This window comes from Crocodylus siamensis, chromosome 11, assembly GCF_052110815.1.
Source record: "Crocodylus siamensis isolate JL-2025a chromosome 11, ASM5211081v1, whole genome shotgun sequence".
In the NCBI taxonomy this organism is placed as follows: Eukaryota; Metazoa; Chordata; order Crocodylia; family Crocodylidae; genus Crocodylus; species Crocodylus siamensis.
In genome coordinates, this window is record NC_143405.1 from 7,199,913 (window position 1) to 7,221,336 (window position 21,424).

General features: G+C 55.1%; 1 protein-coding gene across 4 annotated transcripts in view; it reads left to right on the plus strand.

Moving 5' to 3' along the window:
• Positions 1–20,824, plus strand: part of RALGDS (ral guanine nucleotide dissociation stimulator) — a 99,159-nt gene extending 78,335 nt beyond the window's left edge. For 3 of the 4 annotated variants that reach the window (XM_090022045.1, XM_090022044.1, XM_090022042.1), the window contains exons 2-18: positions 5,504–5,614; positions 7,261–7,454; positions 8,620–8,694; positions 9,165–9,358; positions 10,099–10,220; positions 10,409–10,624; positions 11,428–11,531; positions 12,146–12,230; positions 14,391–14,468; positions 14,561–14,647; positions 14,893–14,925; positions 15,231–15,352; positions 15,874–15,969; positions 16,349–16,601; positions 16,942–17,187; positions 17,439–17,553; positions 17,947–20,824. In XM_090022045.1, coding sequence (XP_089878171.1) covers positions 5,504–5,614; positions 7,261–7,454; positions 8,620–8,694; positions 9,165–9,358; positions 10,099–10,220; positions 10,409–10,624; positions 11,428–11,531; positions 12,146–12,230; positions 14,391–14,468; positions 14,561–14,647; positions 14,893–14,925; positions 15,231–15,352; positions 15,874–15,969; positions 16,349–16,601; positions 16,942–17,187; positions 17,439–17,553; positions 17,947–18,122 — 2,307 coding nt within the window. In that variant the 3' untranslated portion in view covers positions 18,123–20,824. The remainder of the gene's footprint in view (positions 1–5,503; positions 5,615–7,260; positions 7,455–8,619; positions 8,695–9,164; positions 9,359–10,098; positions 10,221–10,408; positions 10,625–11,427; positions 11,532–12,145; positions 12,231–14,390; positions 14,469–14,560; positions 14,648–14,892; positions 14,926–15,230; positions 15,353–15,873; positions 15,970–16,348; positions 16,602–16,941; positions 17,188–17,438; positions 17,554–17,946) is intronic. The other variant, XM_090022043.1, reaches the window with a different exon arrangement.
• The last annotated feature ends 600 nt before the right edge of the window (positions 20,825–21,424 follow it).

Genomic DNA, 21,424 nt, shown 5'->3' on the forward strand with positions numbered 1-21,424 from the left:
CGCCATCTCCTCTGCGCGTGTTGCAGGGTAATACCTTTTCTGTGTTGGTACTTACTGAGCATACCATGATAACTGATGATCATGAAAGCGGAGCTCTTAAGCCCTGAGAGTCTGTTTAATTGGTTGTACCTAATGTACAACATCCCTGTCATGCACATGGTTAAATACTATACTTCCTCTTTAGCTGTTCAAATGCCACGGTTGGTGATTCCTTGCAGACTGGTACGAAAAACCCAGATTGCCCAACACTGTGTCTTGGCTCAAGCTTTGGGATTTCTTTTAAATCTTTCTCTAGTTCAGGCACAAAGTTTCACTTTTGCTCTTCAGGCAGTTTCACGGTTTTCCATCCTGTTGCAATCTCTTGGTTGCCAAAATTGCAGGAAAGCGCTTGCTTTTAAACTGTTTCCACTGGAATTGTAGAAGTGGGAAATATTTTTGAAGCTTCATTTGAAGAAGAAGGGAAGGATGGTGTTTCTGCTATCATTGTTATAGCCCTGGCTACACGCTCCTGAGCAGTGGCCATTTCTTAAAGCCCTTTAACCCCCCTCCTCATTAAGCAAATGTTGGTTTCTGCCTGCCCCAAAATCTGAGACCCTGCAGTGATTAGAGCAGAGGATCACATGCTAAACTTAGACGTGCTGTGACCAAGCACCTCTGGTTGTCCTCTTGAGGCACCGCGGGTTTATTTTCCCAAACGCTGAGCTCTTCCATTTGAGGTCACTTGGAGCTGCCATGTTCAAGCAGAAAGTGTCAAAACATTTGAGACGCTCCAAATTCACGGCTACCTGGGGAAGAGGTTGTAGGAGTACTGGGATATATTTTTGGAGGTTCGTGGCTCTTAGCAACCTATTTTGATGGCTGATGCTTTCTTCTCGCGGTCCAGCCTCCTGTCCCCTACCTGCTACAGGGGAGGGACGGAAACCTCCATGGAGAAATAGTGCTGCAAGTGTCAGAGTGGGGCCTTAGCTTCTCTATGTCTCTGCTTGTTTTTGCTTCCGTAATTTTTTTTTTTGACTAACACGTATAAAACGCACAATCAGCAGGGGGATAAAAGGGAAATAACGAGAAAGTTAATGCCAAGAATAAGCAAATTTGAAAAAGACCCAACCCTAGCAACTCCTAGAGTGTTTGGTGTAAACCTGCTGGAAATCTGTACTCTTTGTGCGTGATCTGCGAACAGAGAACTTGTGAGTATTGTATAGGTCAGCAAAAAAAGGATGAATGAGTGAATGAATCTTACAGTCTTGGAAGTAGGAAGGAAATGGAGTTTGGTCATCTGAGCAGCAAAGCAGGGCATTCCCTCTGCATGTGACACCAACTGCAAGAACTGTACCCATTGCAAAACCGCTCCAGTACTTTCCATTCCAGCTGCGCGGTGGTGCTGCACGTGATTCACGGATCAAGCAGTGGAAAGTCTGTACTTGCTGGTGTGACGCTTTGTGTGTGGGGTTGTTTCATTCATTCCTACTGATCATTCAGATTTCTGCATTGTCACTTTGCAGTCCCGAGTTATGCTGTGGGCCGGATCCAAAGAGGTACAGAGCACCTCCAGCTCTTGTTTTCTTGTGCTGGGAGCTACTCAGCCTCTCAGGGGATCAGGCCATAAAAGTGGAGTAACTCAGTTAACGCCAGGCCTGAATTGGTGTAGCGAGATGCACTCTGAAGCTGGGATCATAGCGGCTACACAGGAATCCATGTAAAATGCTGCACATAATGATCGTTTCCCCACCCCATCATGGTGCAGTTGGATAGTTTCCTTCTGGGGTGGGGTTGTTTCCTCAGCAATTCCTGGTGTTATCTGTCTGGGGGAGGACATGGGCCTAGATAGTCCAGGCCTTCCATTTGATGGCAAAACTGCATGTTGGGAAGTGATTATAGGACACGTGTTTCATGGCAATAAAACACACAGCTTTGGATAAGGTAATCAGGTTGGAACAGCTTTTGAAACCTTGGGAAGGAGCTCCCTTTAGGTAGCCTGGGTCTAAGGGCCCACGTCAGCCCCCGCAGCACAGCAGAATAGAAACCTAACCTTTACGTGAGTGCAGAGTCGGTCTCTTCCATTGCCGGTGCTTCCCATCCCTGCCCCGCTGACCCTCAACTCATGGCTTGTGTGTTTGAGGAGCTTTTCAGGAACAGCTCCTCCAGAATAGGAGCATCTTCCTGTTTAACTTAAGCTTTGAATATGGACAGGTTGAAGGTACAATGAAGGGAGAAACCCTCCTCACATCCCCCTACTTGGACAGATCTCTAAGGAATTCCCGTGCCATTAGGGGCGGATTGAAGTGAAGGACCCCGGTGCATAGGCAGACACCCCTGCTCCCCCAGCAGAGGTTTTTAAGTCTTTGTTAGTGGAAGCTGTCTGCTGTGCTCCCGACTGAGCATCACAATGGCTCACTTTCCCCTTCAAGGGGCTGATGTATTGAATGCCCCCCGAGGACTGTGATGGGGTGGGGAGAAGCAAGGGCAGGTGGCAAGGGGGGATGGTTAGTAATACCTTTTCAGTTCTCAAGACGACCGTCCAGAGCTTTGGTCTCAGCGCTGTTAGATCAGTTGGAAGAAAGCTGGCTCCAGACTTGGGCACGTGCTTGTCTGTGCTGGCCCAATTCAGCCGTGTCCCTCTGCAGATGTGCTAAAGCCACATACAGGCTAGTGGGGAGACCATGGTGACCACAGGCATGTATCCTTCAGGGGTGTTATCTCCTCCTGGCTTACCCTCGTGTGTCCCAGTAAAGCCAGTGGCATGGAGTTTGCATGTACAAGCCTGGCACAGGTGACACTTTTTCCTGAACTGAAGGGTGGGGCGAGGTGGGAACTTGATCTGGCTGAGAACTGGGTGTGCTCATCTCATCTCTGTCTCCCTGAGACCTGTGGCTTTGCCGCATCTGGACTCCACCAGGATCCTCCTCTTCTGCTTGCTGCCTGCATAGCTTCAGTCCCAGTAGCTACTCTGGGAGGGGCTGTGAAGTTGGTTGCGGGCCACCTTGGCCTCTGGTTGGAAACGCTAGTGCCATTTCATCCCCAACCCGGGGTTTGGGTCAAAACCAGGCAGCATTCGTTGCTCAGCTGGGATGGGTGTATGTCTGAGTAGGAGGGCAAGCTCCCACGTGGGGGCCTGCTCCCGTGGAGAACAGTCCTGCCAGGCTTTCCTCCCTGCTGCTTTGGTTTCTGTAGCAGCACAAGGTATCTCCTTCTCCTGGGCAACAGGTTCTCGGAGCTTTCTGACTCGCCCAGCGTCCCAGCTGGCAGCTGGGATCCAGGCCAAGAGCGCCTCGCAGGCTGCTGCTGGAGCTGGCAGCTGCCCAGAGGGCTGGGGCCAGCCTGTTTGCTTAGCACGTGCTTGACCCTGGCGTCGCCTCAGGTGTGTGTATCCCCTGCAGAAGGCACGAAGGCGAGCAGCTGGCCCGGGTTAGATAAACAAGGGAGCAAGGAGTCCCCAGGGTAGTGTGCAGGAACTGTGTGCACGTGTGCTTGCACGTGCACACCCACATGCTAGCCAGGCTACGAACCCAGCTGCAGTGTCTCACTAGGCCAGTCCCATCTCTGGAGTTGCCCCTTGGAGGGCTCTTACCAGCCACAGTTTCTCCTAGTCGTTTCCTCCATCTCAGAAACATAGCTGCACTTTGAAGGGAAAAGCCATCGGTTGCCTGGAGAGAATCTCCAAGACCCCACGTGCGGCATCTCACCGTCTCTAAGCTAGCAGGCTCAACTGGGTCCTGCTGTCAGGCGTCGCCTCCATACGGTGAGCGTGGGGTTAGTGTGTGCTGTGCCAACATGGTTTGCTTTTTTGGTGCAGAGGAAAGGCTAGAGCCCCCAGGGCTTAAGAGGATCTGGATTAATCCTCTTAGAGGGAGCCTTTGACTCAGCAAATGGTGGAGCACGGCTGTAGCTGAGGAGTTGCCGTGGGGAGTGGTCCTGACTTACCATTGCTGATCTGCAGCGTCATTGCCTGGCACTTGTGCCAACTTTGCCAGACAGAGGCAGTTTGGACAAGCACATACAGCACCCAATAGTCAAAACTCCCAAACCCCAAGCGCGAAAGCTTCTCTTTGCGGGAGGAGATGGCCTCCTGCATGAAGACTTGGAACGTGGACAAGGCGGGTCGACTCCCAGCCGTGCCGTAACCAGGCCGACGTGCCCTCTGATTTGGGGTGTTCAGCTTGAACAAACTGAAGCTTGACTTTTAGAAACATCTGTGGTTCCTCTGCACCTCAGTTGGAGCTGTGAGTGCGCTGCACCTCAACACCAGGCCCAGGAACCCTAGTTAGGTGCCCCAAATGTCTGGGCACTGAAAAACAAAGGGCAGTTTTTCCCATTTGTGTGGATGAGGATAATAGCACAGGGTAGGTTTTATGTCGTGCGTGGAACTGCAGTCATGCTTGCGGAGTGCTTTTGAGCTCTGTAGCTGCTGCTAGAGAGAGAAACTGGTATTGGCACATAGATGCCTATATGCTGTGGTGATGGGCACAGGAGTGAGTTATGCCAGACCCCGTGACGTGAATCTGTCAGAAGTATAGTGCATTCACTGCCTCCCCCTGTGACCCATCGCAACTAAATCAGTCCCCTCCTCTGGGAGCTTTCCTTGCACTTTTTGTATCCAGGGCCGTCACACCCACTGGCCATTTTCTGGGCTCTCTCTGTCTCCGAGCTTCCCAAACTGAGTCAGCCTCTTGAGCACATTACCTGATCCAAGTTGCTGTCCCGGGCTGGCCCGTGGCTCGGTTTCGCTGCTGTTATGTGTTACGTAAGCAATGATGACACTGTCGAGCAGTGAGATAACAATGGCCGTATTCGTTGTGTGTGATCCTTGGAGTGCAGATTGCCAAAGGGACTTGGGATTGTGGTGCCACCCCCGGAGAGGGCAGGGCCTCAGGAGAGAGTGGGAGTGGGTGCTATAGTGGGTGGAACGAGTCCACGTTGTGCCAGCTGTCAGCTCCAGATCCCTGGGTAAAACCCACCGGGGAGCCCTGCCTTCCTGGCTGCCAGCAGAGCAAGCATTAGCTGCTGCGTGTGGGGTCCTTGCTCTGAACGTCAGCTCCTTCTGCATAGCTGGGCCTGGCATACAAAGTGGCTGAGCACCGAAGCTCAGTGTGGGAGTTGCAGTGCTGTGGGGCCAGGCTTTCCAAAGAGGTTGAATGCAGGGTTTCAGGCACTTGCCCCCCCATCTCTGGCTGATGCACAGTGTGCGTTTGGACAAGGCTGAGGGAGGTAGAGCAGTTGGGAGTGGGCTGGCTGTCCTGGCACCGCCCTGTGCTGCTGTGGGGTGTTGTGGTGTGCACTGATAAGGGGGAGTGGTTCCTGTTGAGAAGAGCTTCCTCACTGCACGGTGTCCACCCACCCACCCACGAGGAATGATGTCATCTGATTTGTGTATGTACCTGTAAATATGCAAACCCTGTCACCTCTCTGAGCCCTAGCCACTTCCTCTCTGGGGACAAGAGCGGAGCTGGGTGCCCCCTCCCCTGCTTCATGGAAATGACTCTCTGCTTGTTTCCCTGCATTGCAGAGCTCCACGCAGGAGATTGGGGAAGAGCAGGAAGACGGCGTGATCTACAGCATATCGCTCCGGAAGGTGCAGCTCCATCACACAGCCAACAAGGGGCAGCGATGGCTGGGGGTAAGCAGGGTGGGGGCACTGGGCCAAACTTCCCATTGCTTTTTTCCCCCACAGCCCTCCCCACTGAGCTCTCCTGGAGCGATTCTGCTGCCTGTGGCAGCTGGAAAAGATGTTGCCATTGCTTAGCCTGTAACCATCACTCTGTGGCCTCTCTCACTGTGTTGTGTGGCCTGGGTCATAGGGTGTGCGGTGGGAGCTTGACTTGGGAATGTGGCTGCTGGAGGCAGAGGTGTCCCACACTAGCCAGTGCAGGGGGAGAATAGCCCTGGGGTTTGGGGGCCCGGACAGGCGGGCTCAATACACCATGCCTGGGTGCTCAGCCCACCCGCTCCTTCCTTGAGCCATCTATGAGGGAGCGTCCCTATGCTGGGTTCTTCTGCAGGGCTCCTGATCCTGACCTGACCCCAGGCTGTAGCAGGAAGGGAGAGAGTGCCGGCCCTAGGCTGTGGGGTGAAAGGAGAGGAATTCCTCTTTCTTGCAAAGCCGGAAGAGAATGGAAAGCAGACTGGGGTGGAGCAGGGGTCTCCTGGGAGGTGCTGGATTCCCCCGTTTCCATGGGACACAAAGCTGCTGAGTATTCCTCGAGCCTTGGCCCTTTCTGTTCCCTAGAAAGGGTAGAGTTAAGGCTGCCCCTTCTCCCCATCTCAGAGGGAGTAAGACCCTTTTACCTTCAGCCTCGTAGAGCCCTCAGCAAAGCCTCTTCTGCTGTGCTGGAAACAGCAGGGCAGGCCTGGGGTGAGAGGCGGAGGTGGGCGGCCAGCCCACAGGAATGCAATATCGGGGATGAGTTTTCCGGCTGTCTGACTCCATCGCGTTCCCGTGTCTGCCTGGACAGGCAAGGAGTGCAGCAGAGCGAAGCATCCCAGAGCTCTGATGGCTCCACGCCTGGTTTTCCCAACTGCCCAAGGAGGGACGTGTCTGGCTGATGTGGGAGATGTGGGAGCTTTGGGGTTTGCAGTGACTGGAAGGGAAGAGGGGCCGTGCAGTGGTCATTGGGCTTCCTGCACTCTATTTTTCTTCCCCCTCCTTTTTATTTCTTTCCTTTTCTGCAACTTTTCTCTGCTTCCTGGAGTCAGTAAACACTTGTGCTGGGTGGGTCTGAGCCAAGCCTGGGGGGTGAGCTGGGGAGCTGCAGTATGGCAGCCCTCTGAGTGCAGGGGCAGTGGGGACCCAGGGGCAGAGAGTGAGGGTTGCCACGGGCATGTTGAACAAGCTGCATTTAGTCACAAATGGCTCTATCAATAGAGCATGGGGCTGAGAGCCAAGAATTCCCTGGTCCTGCCTGGGGGCTGACTTTGTCCCCCGGAGAGGAGCCCTGCCCAGGGTAAGGCAAAAGTGCAGCTCCTCATGCAGATGCATGTAGGGGCAGGTTCTCAACAGCCTTGCGGCGGCTGCAAAGGGTCTTCCAGCCTCCTGCTTGGGAGTGACATCTCTAGGAACAATGCTGGGCAGCTGGGCTATCCCCCAGCCCCATGATGCCATGCTTGGGACACCAGCTTTAGCGGGAAGTGCCCTGGGACTTGCAGGGGAGCTGTCCTGTTGAAACTCCATGTGTGTGTCCCTCTGGACAACAGTGCTCCTGGCCTCTGCTTGCATTGCTCTGTCTCGCCCCCAGCCTGACATGTCTCTCCCTCCCCACTTTGCAGTTCGAGAACGAATCGGCCTTAAACCTCTATGAGACGTGTAAGGTGCGGACCATAAAAGCCGGGACCCTGGAGAAGCTGGTGGAGTATCTGGTTTCAGCCTTCAAAGGCAATGACTCCACCTACGTTACCATCTTCTTGTGCACTTACCGGGCCTTTGCCACCACCAAGCAAGTGCTGGACCTGCTGCTCAACAGGTGATGTTGCCCCTCACCTCTGATGCGCCTTGAGGGGCTGGGGGCATGCCAGGGGGTCGGTACCCTACCCATCCTCAAGTTCTCATGAACAGTGCATGTGTTTTTCTAAAAGGATCTACATCCTCTCTTCCCTTCTAGCCCTGTCATGGCTGTCACTGGGTCACTCCCACCTCGGACCAGAATTCGCCCTCCCACATCCCCTGTGGGGGTTCCTTGTGCCCCTATCCAGCCTCCAGACTTCCTCAGGGTGGCTGGGCTGACTCCTCACATGTAGCCCAAGCGAGCAGGCTGCTTGCTGGTGGGGTAGGGAGGGCTTCTGCAGTGCTGGACTGGCCCACGTGGTCCCATCTCCGAGCAAGGCAGAGGCTGACATCTCCAATAGGGAAGGCACCTCTGCAGTCCCACATGTCCCAGAACCCTCCCTTCTGCCAGCCTTGCTGCAGCCGGTCCTTCTGTGCCATGGGGAGATGGAGCATAATGCATATAATGGGAAATAAGGGTAGGGCCAGCCCCTATGAGCTCGAAGACTTTGGCTTCTATGCCTTGAGCCCTTTAGCAAATCCCCCTTCGCTCTGCAGCTGGAGCATCTGGCCCACACCTCCCCCTCCAACTCTCCTCCACTTCTCTATCTCCTCGTGCCTCCCCAGTGCATTTGCTGGGCCTCCGAACAATGGGGCAGTGTTTGTGGGAGCGCATACCAGGGAGCACATGTCTCGCTTTTGTGCTTCGGGAGGTTCTGGCTGTCCTAGGGATTGTCTCGGCATTGTGCTATGCCTGGAATCCGAGTGGTGGTGGGTGGGGGAGCGCAGGCCTTGTGGACGAGGAGGCTCTTAGTGCATAGCGGGGATTGCAGCCAGGCTCTGCTCTACACGGTCCTCCTTACCCTCCCCACTTCCCAATGGCTAGCCAGCTTTGCCCAGTATGGAGATACCACAAGGCAGCCCCAGAGTGAACCAGGTGCTGTCCGTCTGCTTTCCTGCATCTGGTCATGGCCCTGCTCTCATAATGAGTCTGGTCAGTTGTACATAGGTTAATGCTGGGAGGGACAATTGCTTTCTGCCCCCCGGGGCTGTTGCTTTAGGCTTTGATGTCTGAGAGAGGGCTGCCAAGGAGTGTGTGCACAAAGCAAGGATGTAGCTTGAACTGCTCTGTCGTGCCCCTCCAGGTATGGCAAACTCCACCCGCAGGCCAACGGGGACCATGCCAGACATGCTGTAGATGAGCGGCTGGAGCTGAAAAAGTGAGTGTATCTGCTACCACTCCACCCAGGCTGCTCCTGGAGTGTCTTTGGGGAGCTGGGCCAGGGCAGGTGCAGCCTTCCCCAGGTGACAAATCCAGGCATGTGCTAGGTCTTGACCTCTGCAGTGGGATTGGGTGTGTAGGCAGGATGGCCCTGAGCTGAGCCTGGTCAATGCTTAGACATGGTTCTGGATTGGGCGGGTCCCCAGAAGCAGCTAGGAGTCGGCTTCGAGCCTCCTGCCCTATTCGCATGTGTCTAGGTCACGTTCCTTCCCCTTTCTTGAAACTGGCTGAGCTGTTTGCTGCTGCCATGCCCTGCAGCAGCAAGTTTCACAGGGTGATTGTACCCATGGTGGAGAGTGGATGGGATATCAACGCATGCGGGCTTGCAGAGGCTGGGTCTGCCTACTTGTGTGTGGCTGCTTCATGCATCCCTGGCACTCATGCTTGCCTCTCTGTGTGCTCCCCCAGCACCATCTCCTCCATCCTGGGTGCCTGGCTGGATCAGTACTCAGAGGACTTCCGGAAGCCCCCTGACTATGCCTGCCTCAAGCAGCTCATCTCCTATGTACGCCATAACATCCCTGGCTCGGACCTGGAGCGCCGAGCACGGATCCTGCTGGCCCAGTTCCAGCAGCAGGAGCGCAGTGAGGCGGAGGCCGAAGGTGAGCAGTGCTTCCTCCCCACGTCTGGTGCCCCCTCCTGCTCTGTATGGGGCAGGTGGATCTTGGGCTTCCCCAGGGGCTCAGATGTGGAGAGCTGCATGCAAAGACCCCCTGTGGCAGGGACGTGAATGGAGAAAGGAGGGTGAGTGCCTGAGGGATTGCCAGGGCTGAAAGAAACCTGCTGCACAGTCAAAGGCAAATTGGGGTGAAGTGAATTAAGGATGCTTTGGTTCTGAACGTGAGGGCTGATGCAGGGGGTTTGGGCAGATGAACTAGCTAGCTACCACTCCTCCTTGTAGTTAATCTGGATTAGTCTTCCCATATCAGTGAGGTCTGATCTGTCTTTCCCTGCGCTCGTCAGGCCCTCAGACCTCTCGCTGTCCCACAGAAGGGGCTGCAGGCAAGTTCAGGTGACAAACGATTGTCTAAGGCAGCCTCTCCAGCACCAGATCCCCCCCAGGAGGGTGGCATTCCTTGCAGAGACATGATGTGTGGGCACCTCCATCTGCCCTGCCAGTGTGTGTGGGATGTGTGTGGGTGTATGTGTGCCTGCACATGGGAGCGGGGGTGGTCTGGGCACATGTGCAAGAGGAGCACTTGGGGTGTGGGAGGGCTAGCAGGGATGGGGGGTGGGGCAAGGGAGTTTGCAGTATAGCAAGGGGGGAACAAGGGGACATGCAGCATAGCAAGGGCCAGGGGGCTTGCAGGTCATCCTTAGTTTTGTCCCCCATGTCTTGCAGCCGTGGACCACACCAGCTGCACCTTCCAGATCGTGGAGGAGAACGGGCTGGGGGAGGGCAAGCCGGACTTCCTCTCCTTCTCCCCGGAGATGGTAGCCGAGCAGTTCACACTGATGGATGCTGTGAGTATTGGTTTGGCAGTAGGCATTGATTGCTTTCTGGGCACATGCTTGTGCCCAGCCCATGAGCTGTCTGCCAGTCTGCCTCGGCCTTTCACTGTCTCTCCCCCTTGCTCCCCACATCTCCTGCTTCCCCCGTTGTCTTCTCAGACATCCCCAGACAAACCCATCTCCATCCCTTTCTCTTTCAGGAGCTGTTTAAGAAAGTGGTTCCGTACCACTGCCTGGGCTGCATCTGGTCACAGCGTGACAAGAAGGGTAAAGAGCATCTGGCACCCACCATTCGGGCTACTGTCTCCCAGTTCAACAGAGTCACCAACTGCGTCATCGCCATGTGCCTCGGGGACCGGTCGCTCAAGCCACAGCAAAGAGCCAAAGTGGTGGAGCGGTGGATCGAGGTGGCTCGGGTAAACGAAACTGGCCCCTGGAAGTTGTCTCTGGTTGTTGGCGGGAGGTTTTTGTAGCACTATGGTCTAGGGCAGCATTGCTCAACCTGTGGGGTGCAACCCAAAAGTGGGTCATAAGAATATATGAAAGTGTCACAAACAAACTTTAAAAATGGATTGTCCTTTAAAGGGGAAAAACATGGGAAGCCATGTCTTTTCCCTTGCAGGCTGGCAGAGTTCCAGCCTGCAAGGGGCTGCTTGTGGCCCGTATGCCCCACACACTGGAGAGCTGGGAGTTGGGGGGGCACCAGGTTAGGAGTGAGGGCCACTAGGTCAGGACTGTGCCATCAATGTTTACAGATGGTACCTGGTACAAAAAGGCTGGGAACTGCTGGTCTAGGGCTCCACTTTGCAGTGCAGAGCCTTGTGTTTTAATCTGTTCTGCCACCGGCTCACTCTGTTGTCCCAGGTCAGTCTAGGGGACCTGGGCAGGTCTCTTCTGTCTATGCCTCAGCTTCCCCAAGCCTGCGCAGCCCCAGTCACCCATTAATCTGTTTTAAATGACCTCCCATCCCAGACAGGGATATGAGCAACCTGGCAGAGGTGGGCCAGGAGTGGGCAGGCTGAAAGGGGTTGGGAAGTGCTATGGACAGAGCCCCTGTTGGTGGGCAGCAACCTGTCTCTGCTGTCAGTGGGCTGGCACGGATTGACTGAGCTGAGGATCTGGCCCACCTGTCCCCATTGCCCAAGGGGGAGTTGATAATCCTTTTTGTGCGCCATCTCCAACTAACATCCAGCCCTGTCACTGGCTTGTGTCCCCCTAGGAGTGCCGCATCCTGAAGAATTTCTCCTCTCTCCGTGCCATTCTCTCTGCCTTGCAGTACAACGCTGTGCACAGACTGAAGAAGACCTGGGATGAAGTGTCACGGTGAGCAGAGTCCACTAGGGTCCAGCTGTTGCTGGAGAATAGGCAGCTCCCCTCTGCCTCACGTAGGACTCATGTCACAGGGCTGCCCTATTGTAGTGGGGTCCCCTGGTAGCATGAATGTGGCCTGGGTGACCTTGCTAGCTCTAGCCCTGTCCAAAGCCCTGTTTTTGGATGCAGCATGTCCAAAAGCCAGCGTCCAGGGTAAAATACCAGAAGTATCCTGCTAGTGTGGATATAACATGAAGAAGGTCTACCAGTGCTACCCAGTGGTGCCATGAAGAGCTGTGTGCCCTTGAGGGGCCTAGCCAGCCTGAGAATGTCTTGCAGTGTCAGCAAATCCACCAGCCAGTGGGAAAAAGACGTGTTCCTTGTGTATGCTGGGAAAATCTCCTGCAGTACTCAGGAGAGGAGAGGGGAGGCAGCTCAGTCGGTGGGGCTGGGCTCAGGCAAAAAGGTGGAGGAAAAAGGTGGGGCTCTTGCATTCCAGCAGCATTGGGGGTTAGTGAATGCTGCCCTAAGAGGGGTATAGAGAAGTGCAAGGGCGGGGGTTGTCCAAACCAGGAGGCAAAGAGTGGTGCACTGTTACTCATGCCTCCTTGTTTCTCTGTGAGCAGGGAGAGCTTCCGCACATTTCATGAGCTATCAGAAATCTTCTCTGACGAGAACAACCACTCGCTGAGCCGGGAGCTTCTCATCAAGGTACGAGGAGTGCCATCAAAATTTGTCCTAGCTTGTTCCACCTGCTGCTTTCATCCCCCCAGCATCCTGCGTCACTGCTGACCATGGGCTCCAACCCCAGGCTTGCAGGGAGGAGGTTGCAGTGGGGCAGGGAGTTCTGCAGCAGTGTATACCACGAGCTGCTCAAGGTCTTAGAGAGTCTTCAGGGCATGCCTTGTGTTCACCAGCATTTCCACACACTCTGCTTGCCCATATAGATGCTGATAGATGTGTTTCTCAGGCTGAGTGTGTATCAGGCCAGATTGGGCCCTGGTTTGAATTTATTTAAAGCTGAGCTGTTTACACACCCTCTGCCCATGGGGAACAGACCAGGAGCATATCCTGTAAGCCCAAGCAAAAGTTTGCCCCAAAGACCCTACAGCCTTGCAGCCTCCAGCAAGGGCTTGGGAATAGGTTTACCTATCTAAAACAGGCCATTTCCACCACCCTGGACCAAGGGAGACAGGGCCAGGAGGCTTCTGAAATTCCTCCTGGCTTGATTTGTGGGATGAGCAGAGACTGTTTACTTATGGGCTGGCTCTGGAGTTGCTGTACATGCAACTCCTCAGTGGTGCTGTGTTGCTTTCCTTTGTGATTTTCAGCTAGGCAGTGACTGAGGCAGCCTGCTGTGTTACACATTGCTCCATTCAAGCTTGGGTTGGGCATTGGCAACAAAGAAATCCCCAGTGAAGGCAGAAGATAAGGGGAGAGGGTGCATCTAGACAGGGATTCCCTCCCCATTCCTTATCTCTCTGGCACAGAGATAGTGGTGCTCTCCCTCTGCAAGGCCAGGCCAGATATAAGCTGTGGCATGGAGACTGGACTGGCTCTTGGCTCTGCTTCTCATTATCTGTCTCCCCATGAATGAACGTGAGGTTTTAAATGTCTCAGAAACTGGCTGTGGGATCTTGTGAATCCAGTGGCTGGAGCCAAAATAGAGCAGTCACTCCTGGCTCCCCTCTCCCTTGTCTCCCCACAAAGGAAATAACTGGCTTGGGGGCCATAGGAATGACACACGTGCACATCTCTCTACTGGGCCTGATTCTGCTCTCACAGCCACCAGCATGATTCAGGAGCAGCCCTGCTGATGCCCGTGGCATTGTGCTGTGTTAGGGTGTCCTGGTCTATGAGGAGAACTGGAGCCTGTTCATTCTTGAACCGCATAGGGATTGTTCATGCTGGAGTCTTGGCATCACCAGGTTGCCAAAAGCCACAGGCCCAAATGCAAAGGGTGTCTGTGCTGCCATGCATGATGCTGTGCTGCCCTTGCCAGCTCCCCTCTGGAGATGCCTGCTTTTTAGCCTGTAGGAAAAGCTCCTCTGGGTCCCAGAGATTCTCAGTCCCTCTTGGAGCCTGTTCAGGCTGCCAGTGGCTGCAGGAACATTTGTCTGTCCCTGGAAGCACTCACACGGCCGTTTCATCCCAGCACTGGTTGGGCTGGGAGCACCAAATCCAACAGGGAACAAACCCTCCTGTTGCTGTATTGATGCACGGAGCCAGGGAAGGCAGCGTGGCTTTCCCAGCAGAAGCTGCCTGTGGTGCTAGTGCCAGCACTTGGCCTAGATCATCCCTTTCTCCATTAGGACACTGAAGGCTTGTTGGCTTAGGAGTGTCACACTGATGGACAGGCTGTGAATGACATCCAGGGCACGAGTCCCTGTGAGGGCACTCTGATTCCAGTGTAACGTGCCCTTTTTCCAGTTCAGCTCATTACTTGCAGGCAGTTCCCGTGACATCTCAGAGCTCTTTCCAAAGGAGGAGCTGTGCTGCCGCTTGACCCAACAGCAGAGAAACCCATGGCTCAGTCAGCCTTACCCCATAGTCAGTGGCAGGGTCAGGAATAGAGCTCACACTAAGGGCATGTTTAGGCTCAGACAGAAAAAGCTGCTCGCTCTACTCCCAGAGAGTGTACCTATATCCCAGCACCAGTTATATCATGGGGACCAGCAAGGTGCCCTGTGTGGACAGGCCATCCATTCCTGCCTGCATAGGGCTGCGGCACTCCCAGCCCACCCTGGGGTTCAGTGCGAGTGCTGGTAAGCGTGGCACAAAGTCCAAAGAGGCTGGAGTTTGTGATCCATGGGAGCCTCTTGCATTAGCGAGTGTTAGTGATGAGCCAACCTCTCTTTCCCACAAATCCAGGAGGGGACTTCGAAGTTTGCCACCCTGGAAATCAACCCCAAGAGGGCCCAGAAGCGCCAGCAGCAGCAAAGAGAGATGGTGAGTTGGGCGCCACTGCCCTCTGGATTCCCAGTGTCCTTGTAGGGGCTGTGACCAGGCTTCTCCAGCTGACCCTTGTTCTCCTCTTGCAGGGTGTGATGCAAGGCACCATCCCCTACCTGGGCACCTTCCTCACAGACTTGGTGATGCTTGATACCGCCATGAAGGATTTCTTGGATGTACGTACCCTGCTGTGTGCTCTCCTAATCCCATTCTCCTCCCAGAGCCCTGAAGCTCCCAGGAACTGGCTAAAATGGCTAAAACATAGTTGGCTCCCCTACCCATAGGCATGTAGGGATACATTGCTGTGCTGACACTGTCCCCTGGCGGAGGCTCGCTGCATTGCATGATCCATGCCAGGCTGTGGGATAGGGACTTCCCATGCGTGGTTTGCTATAATGTTCCTTTGACTTCTGTCTTTCAGGGAGGCTTGATCAACTTTGAGAAGAGAAGAAAGGTGAGTGCTTGTCATGTTCAGACTTTGCAGTGAGGCAGATGATGGGGCTGGCTGGATGCCCCCTGGCCCACTCCAGTTCAGTTGGGGCTGGTTCCCCTCTTGTCTTAGCTCTAGCCCTCTCTTGTCCTGCAGCTTGGAGCACTGAGCTTTGGCAGGCTGCTCAGAGCTGCTCAGTTAAAGCCATTCCCACACATGGCCCTCAGGACTGATCTGAAAGTGAGAGGGCTTGTGTTGGGGAGGTCTGACCAGGGCAAGGTGGGTGGGAGTCAGGCCTCAATCAGTGTCCCTGCCTCTCTTGCTCACAGGAGTTCGAAGTCATTGCCCAGATCAAGCTGCTGCAGTCAGCCTGCAACAACTACAGCTTCACGCAAGAGGACCGCTTCGTAGAGTGGTTCCACGGCGTGGAGAGGCTCAGCGAAGCCGAGAGGTGAGCCCACGCCAGATGCTTCAGTCCTAGGGCCCCTCTGAGGACTCCCCTCGTTCCACACTGCTGTGGGATGGGAGCATGGCTCCTTCAAACTCAAACCTCTTACAAGTTGCTAACAAGGCCTCGGGGTCTGTAGCTCCTTCTCCTCAGTGCATATAAGGGCCTGGGCAGTCGCCATTTGCTTCCCAAGTTTCTGTTCATCAGGACAGTGTGACACTGGTGAAGGGTGTGGGCTGAGCCCTCAGACTAGGGGCTGCCTATGCAACTAGGCCTGCCTTCTTGCCTGGGGGCTGACGTCTAACCTTGGCACCTGGGCAGCCCCCTGCCTTGTATACCCAGACTCAGCCCTGCCAGAAACTTGTGGTCACCCTAATCCTGCAGGCTGAGACCGATCTATTCCTTCTTGCCTTCTCTGCACTGCTCACACAGTGGTAATGGGGGGAAGGAGGGGTGCAAGCCCAAACACATGGGCTTCACCTCAGGCTGCAGCCAAGCTGACTGTCTGTTCTCTCCCTTTCCAGCTATGGGTTGTCATGTGAGATCGAGCCCTTGTCTGAGTCAGCCAGCAACACGTTGAAGGCAAAGAAAAACACGGGCATCATAAAGCGATGGAGCGAGTGAGTCTCCCCTGTCCCTGGGGTGCTTGTATGTGGCCAGTCTAGACGGAGGAGAGCTGACGGAGCCACCAGGAGGCTATCGCTGGGGGGTGAAGGCAGAAGCGAGGTTCATGTGTGCAGCATTACAGAGGGGGCATAGGATTAGACTAGGCCTGCAGGTCACATCAGGGGGCATCGGTGCAGTTGTGTGAGGGCTCAGTATTGCAGAATGCAATGGAGCAGGCTGGAATCCAGCCAGGCCAGGGGTCTCGGAGACATCTGTGGGCAGCTCTTTGAGCCGTAGGACCTAGACGTGGGTTGTGAGGTAGCGAGCTGATTAGGGCCCTTGGCTGCTTGACATACCAGCGTGGTCACCCAGGGCCGCTCTCTTCTCTGATAGTCGGCAGCCGCCAAGCGCCGAACCCTGTGCCAGTGGTAGCTCCCACTCCAAGTCCTTCGACCAGCTCAAGTGCGGGCAGTACCTGTGCAGCGGGGACACCACTGACTCACTCAGTGTCACCTCTGCCGGCTCCAGTAGCTCTGACGTGGAGGAGATCAACATCAGCTTCATCCCCGAGTCCCCCGACTGCCAGGAGAAGAAGGTACGGGGCAGCTCGCCGGGCTCTCCCCGCGCCCAGGGCAGCAGGAGGCAGGTGCGCCCAGGGCATGGGGGTGGCACCTCTGCCTTCAGTCTGGAGGTGGGGTGGGGTGGGGTGGGCCCCTGCATTCTCCCCTTAAAGGTTGGGTCCAAGTTGCGGGAGCCCCAGGCCCCTCTGCCTTCCCATCTCCATCCATTGCTCTGTTTGGGATTCTCTCCATGTATCCTCGGGCACTTTCTCCTCCCACTCCATTGTTGTAACTGCCTCTTCAGTTACAGAACCCCCTGCCCTGGCTCTGTGCCCTTGCTCCCTTCCCAGCCTCCAGGGGACATTACTGGGATCCCCCATGGATCAAGAGGCTGAAAGCCGTTGCACGTCTGCCTCTTCCCCTCAGTTCTGGGAATCCACCTCTCTGTCCTCACTGGACACATCTGGGATTGGCTCAGGCTCCAGCAGCGCCTCCTCCTCCTCGGTCTCCTCCACGCCGGTGACGGCATCACGCACCCACAAGCGCTCCATCTCGGGGATCTCCAGCTACTCCTCCCTCTCACTGCCCCTCTACAACCAGCAGATCGACGATTGCTGTATCATCCGTGTCAGCCTGGCTGTGGACAATGGCAACATGTACAAGAGCATCTTGGTGAGTGGGTGGTTCCTGCGATGTGTCCACGTGGGAGTGCCCAACAGCCCAGGATCCTGAGGACGTCTCCTACTTCCAACCCCACTTGGAAGAGCTCTGTCCTGGAGGAGGACCAAATGTTGGTGCGGTGGAGGGTGGGGATTGCTGCTAGTCTAATGAATCCTGGTGCCTGGGCTCTGCCTTAGCTGCCACGGTGGCTTTGGGGTCCTCAGTCTTGTTCCTCTGGGTTGATGCATCCCTTCCCTACACAGGTGACAAGCCAAGACAAGACCCCGGTGGTGATTCGCAAGGCGATGGCCAAACACAACCTAGACGGGGACCGGCCGGAAGACTACGAGCTTGTTCAGATCATCTCAGAGGAAAGAGGTACAGGGGACTGTAACATGAGAGGCTGGGGTGTTGGGGATCTGCCAGCTCCCTGGCATAGATGCGATAGGGAGGCCACTGTAGTGCTGAGCTTGGAAAATGAGTTGTCACCCCAGCCCACCGCACCTCACTGCTGGGCAGAGCGCGTCCCTGCTCTCCCATGGACCAGGGAACCTTGCACAGTTGCAGGAGCCCCAAGTCAGCCAGGAAGCACAGCCTACGCTCCTGTTCTCATGGGGCCTTGCTGCTCCCTCAGGTTCCCCATCATCCCAGCAGGTCCAGCATTGCCCCACTTAGTTCCCTGCGTACATGTCCCTTCCCTTTATGAAGGCAGCTTCAGCCCAGCCAAGCACTGGGGTGACTGACCCAACCTCTGTCCGTGTGTCCTCTCAGAGCTGAAAATCCCTGACAATGCCAACGTTTTCTACGCCATGAACTCTGCTGCCAACTATGACTTTGTGCTCAAGAAGAGGGGCTTCTCCAAGGGGGTGAAGATCAAGCACGGCTCCAGCTCCACCCTGCCCCGGATGAAGCAGAAGGGCCTGAAGATCGCCAAAGGCATCTTTTAGCCCCACCCTTGCTGCACCCCTCATCAACTGGGCCTTGAGGGCAGGCTACTCTGGGCCTGGCTGCCGGCCTGGTGGGGGTGAGGGCAGCGTGCAGGTGGACTGACAGCGCACACGGTGCTCGGAGGGGGGCAGTGTCAGCCAGTGTCCCATTTCCATCAGGGCTTTTCTACACGGAGGGGGGCTGGCGTCTCCTCTTCCACCGTGTGCCGCCACCACCACAGCCATCCAGCTGCCCGGAGCCAGACCCCACCTCTCTGCCTTAGGTGCCTTCTGTCTGAAAGAGTGAAGGACTGGCGACTTGTCAGCACATCTGTCTGCCTGGGATACAGCGGGAGCGAGGGGCGCGCCAGCTGTCACTGGGGAGTCAGCAGGAACTTCCTTGGGAGCAACAGGGCTGGGTTCATCACCACCTGTGCTCTGCCGTCTCCCAGGGCTGCTTTACCTCTAGGTCCCACTTTTTCTCTCCTGAGACATTGTGCCACCTGCCTGCCCCTGCAGGGGAGTTAATTGGGAAGGATGAAGCCACTCAGCACCACGCTTGGTTGTGGATGAGCGTTCTCTGGATGTGTGAGATGGCTCAGCAGGCACTTGGTGCTCTCTGGGACTCTGCACTGGAAGCCTGGTCATTCCTCCTTTTACTCCCCCGATCCCATGGTCTGCCAGGCTGGACTCTGATGTTCCAGGCTCCGTCATTTTCAAACCTGCACCAAAGATCAAATGCCAGTGTCTCTTTGGAGGCTAAAACACCCCTCACCAAGCACGGGGAGCCATCAGCGGAACAAGGAGGAGCCATTGTTTTCTCCAATTCCTGTACAGACGTTTGTAAATAGCCTTTTTTTTTATATGACCCGGGTGAGAGCGGAGAGGACCAGAGCAGTTTACAATGCAAAACGCCTGCCTCCATCCGTGCCACCCGCAGAAAGTGCCACTCGCCTTGGGCTTTAAAGACTTTTTAAAACATGGACAATAGGGGGGTGGGGGGGAGGGGCTTGCATTTTTGTACAAAAAAACCTGTTTACTGAATTTTTTTGCAATATTTATTGGTTGTAAATAGACCAGACTGACTTGTACATTTTACTAACCTGCCCCCTGCCTGCTTGTATTTAAAGTGACTGGGAGAGAGCTCTCTGGCAGCTGCCTTGCTTCATTGTGTGCATGGGGGCAAAAGAGTCTTTCTAAGCCCCCTGGTTCCTTTGGCTAACAAGTCCTGTGTGACCTGGGGAGAAGGGCCTCACTTGTGATCACTGTAAGAAACACTAACGAAAGGGGGCCCTTCTGTTCCCAGACCCGCCAGCAGCCTTTCCTGCTCAGGCACTTGTCCTGGGGCCTTTCCTTCCTCCTCGATCTCTGTTTTGCAACAAAGCTGGTGTCCTGCATCCCTGCAAGGACCCAGGGCCTTATCCTGAAAGGTCAGGAGCTTAGCCCCTCTTGGAGCAGGTTCTATAGGACCCCGATCAGAAGTTGCCTCCTCGTATGCACGTTTCCCCCAGGCGGGTGCTTAAGGCACAGTGGAGGAAACGGGGAGGGTCCATTACCATCAGTCATGGGGGAGCAAAGCGGAGAGAGTTTCAAGCCATTGGGGGAACTGCAGAAGCAGCTTAATTGCAGCAGAACAGCTGCATGCAAGAGGCTGCAGGGGTTGGGTGGCAACCTCTACCTGGGACCCTGAGAGTCAGACCAGGACTTGGGACATCATCTGCCTTGGGCATTTGGCTTCTTGGGAAGGACGTGTGTCCGTGTACCTGACTGGGACAGCTTAGAAAAGGTAGCGCGTCTCCTATGAGCACTGCTGTGGCTTTCTCTGACCCCCTGCCTTCCCCTGCACATGAAGGGAGCCATTGCCTCCCTGAAGCAGGGGTTGGAGCCCTTTTCACTCATTTTGCTCTGCTGGAGCCTTCTCTCTCCCCACTCTGCCTTCAGGGACCTGTTAGCCAGCTCAGCATCCGTTTCTGCAACCAAAGCACTTCAGCCAAGCACAGCAGGTCAGCATGCCTCAGACTGGGCTTGCTCTTCCTGTTGCTGAATGACCTGTTGCTCTTCTGCACTGCTAACCCAGCCCTTCCAGCCTCTGCTGGGCCTTCAGCTCTTCCTCTCTTGCCAGCATGAATCATCTCCTTGAGGTCTATGCTGTGGTCCTGCGTTGTCTGGGAGGAAGAGACCCTTCTCTTCTCAGCAAGGCCTCTATTTCAGCCAGCACATGCCATGGCCTCCAGGCCCTGGACTATAGCCCTGCTCTGAGCAGCACCATGGCAAAAAGTGCCTGCAAGGTAAGACAAAGGGGGGCATGCAGGCTTCAGGGCAAACGGTTCCTGTGAAATGGCTCTTCACCTCGGAGGGCAGGAACAAGTCCCACCCAGTAGGGAGACCAGCAAATGCTCCATTGCTGCCTGTGCTTCTAGCAGCCCACTGCCCCTTCTGTGGTAACACTGGCCTACTCTTGGCTCAAGTGCTGCTTCGTGCCTCAATAACTGGCCTGCATCTGAGGTTAAATGCAGGGCAGAGTTGACAGACCAGCCTTCTCTCCCCACCCCGTCTTTCCAAGGGCTGGCAGACTCTGAAGTGCCCCCCTGTGCGTAGGTGATCAACGTAGCTGATTGTATGATACGGATTTTGTAACAACTCCTGTGAAGGCACACACTGCCCAGTGTGACGTGTACAGTCATGTAATTAGTCTTTGCAATAAAATACCAATGCTCTGACAACCCTGCCCTTGGGCCCCGTGCCATTGTCTTCCTTGACTGATGTAGGCCCCCAGCTAAATACAAGGGAACAGCTATGGCGTAAAGCCCGCAGAGGAGGAGCAGTGTAGGATGTGCAGGGGTTCCTGTATTGCTGAGGAAGTGAGTGGGCTAACAGACTGATGAGCAGCAGGTAGGAGGGCTATAAGTCAATGCTGTTGAATCTAGTTTTGCTTTACATTCATGGCGCTTCCCCTCCTAATTGGATCCAGTCCTCCTCCTGCTGTCCGGGGGGGAGGCCATCAAATTAACGAGGAGGCTGCTGACCTACCTCTCCAGTGAATTGCCACTGTATTAATAATGCACAGTTCTGCCACGATCATCACTGAGAGCAAGCGAGCAAGCATAGTGGATTGTAGCATCTCTTCCTGCTCCGTCTCAGCCTTGCAGCCAGGGCACTGGTGACTTAGATCACATTCCCATTGTTTTACTAGTCCAGAGTGCTCCAGTAATTAGAGCAAGCAGTAGTAGCACATCAACTCTACCTTTTGGGCTGTGTTTGTCTGGCAGAGGTGTGTTAAGGGGTCGTGCTTTTAGCCAGTCTTACTGCAGATGGTGCAGGGC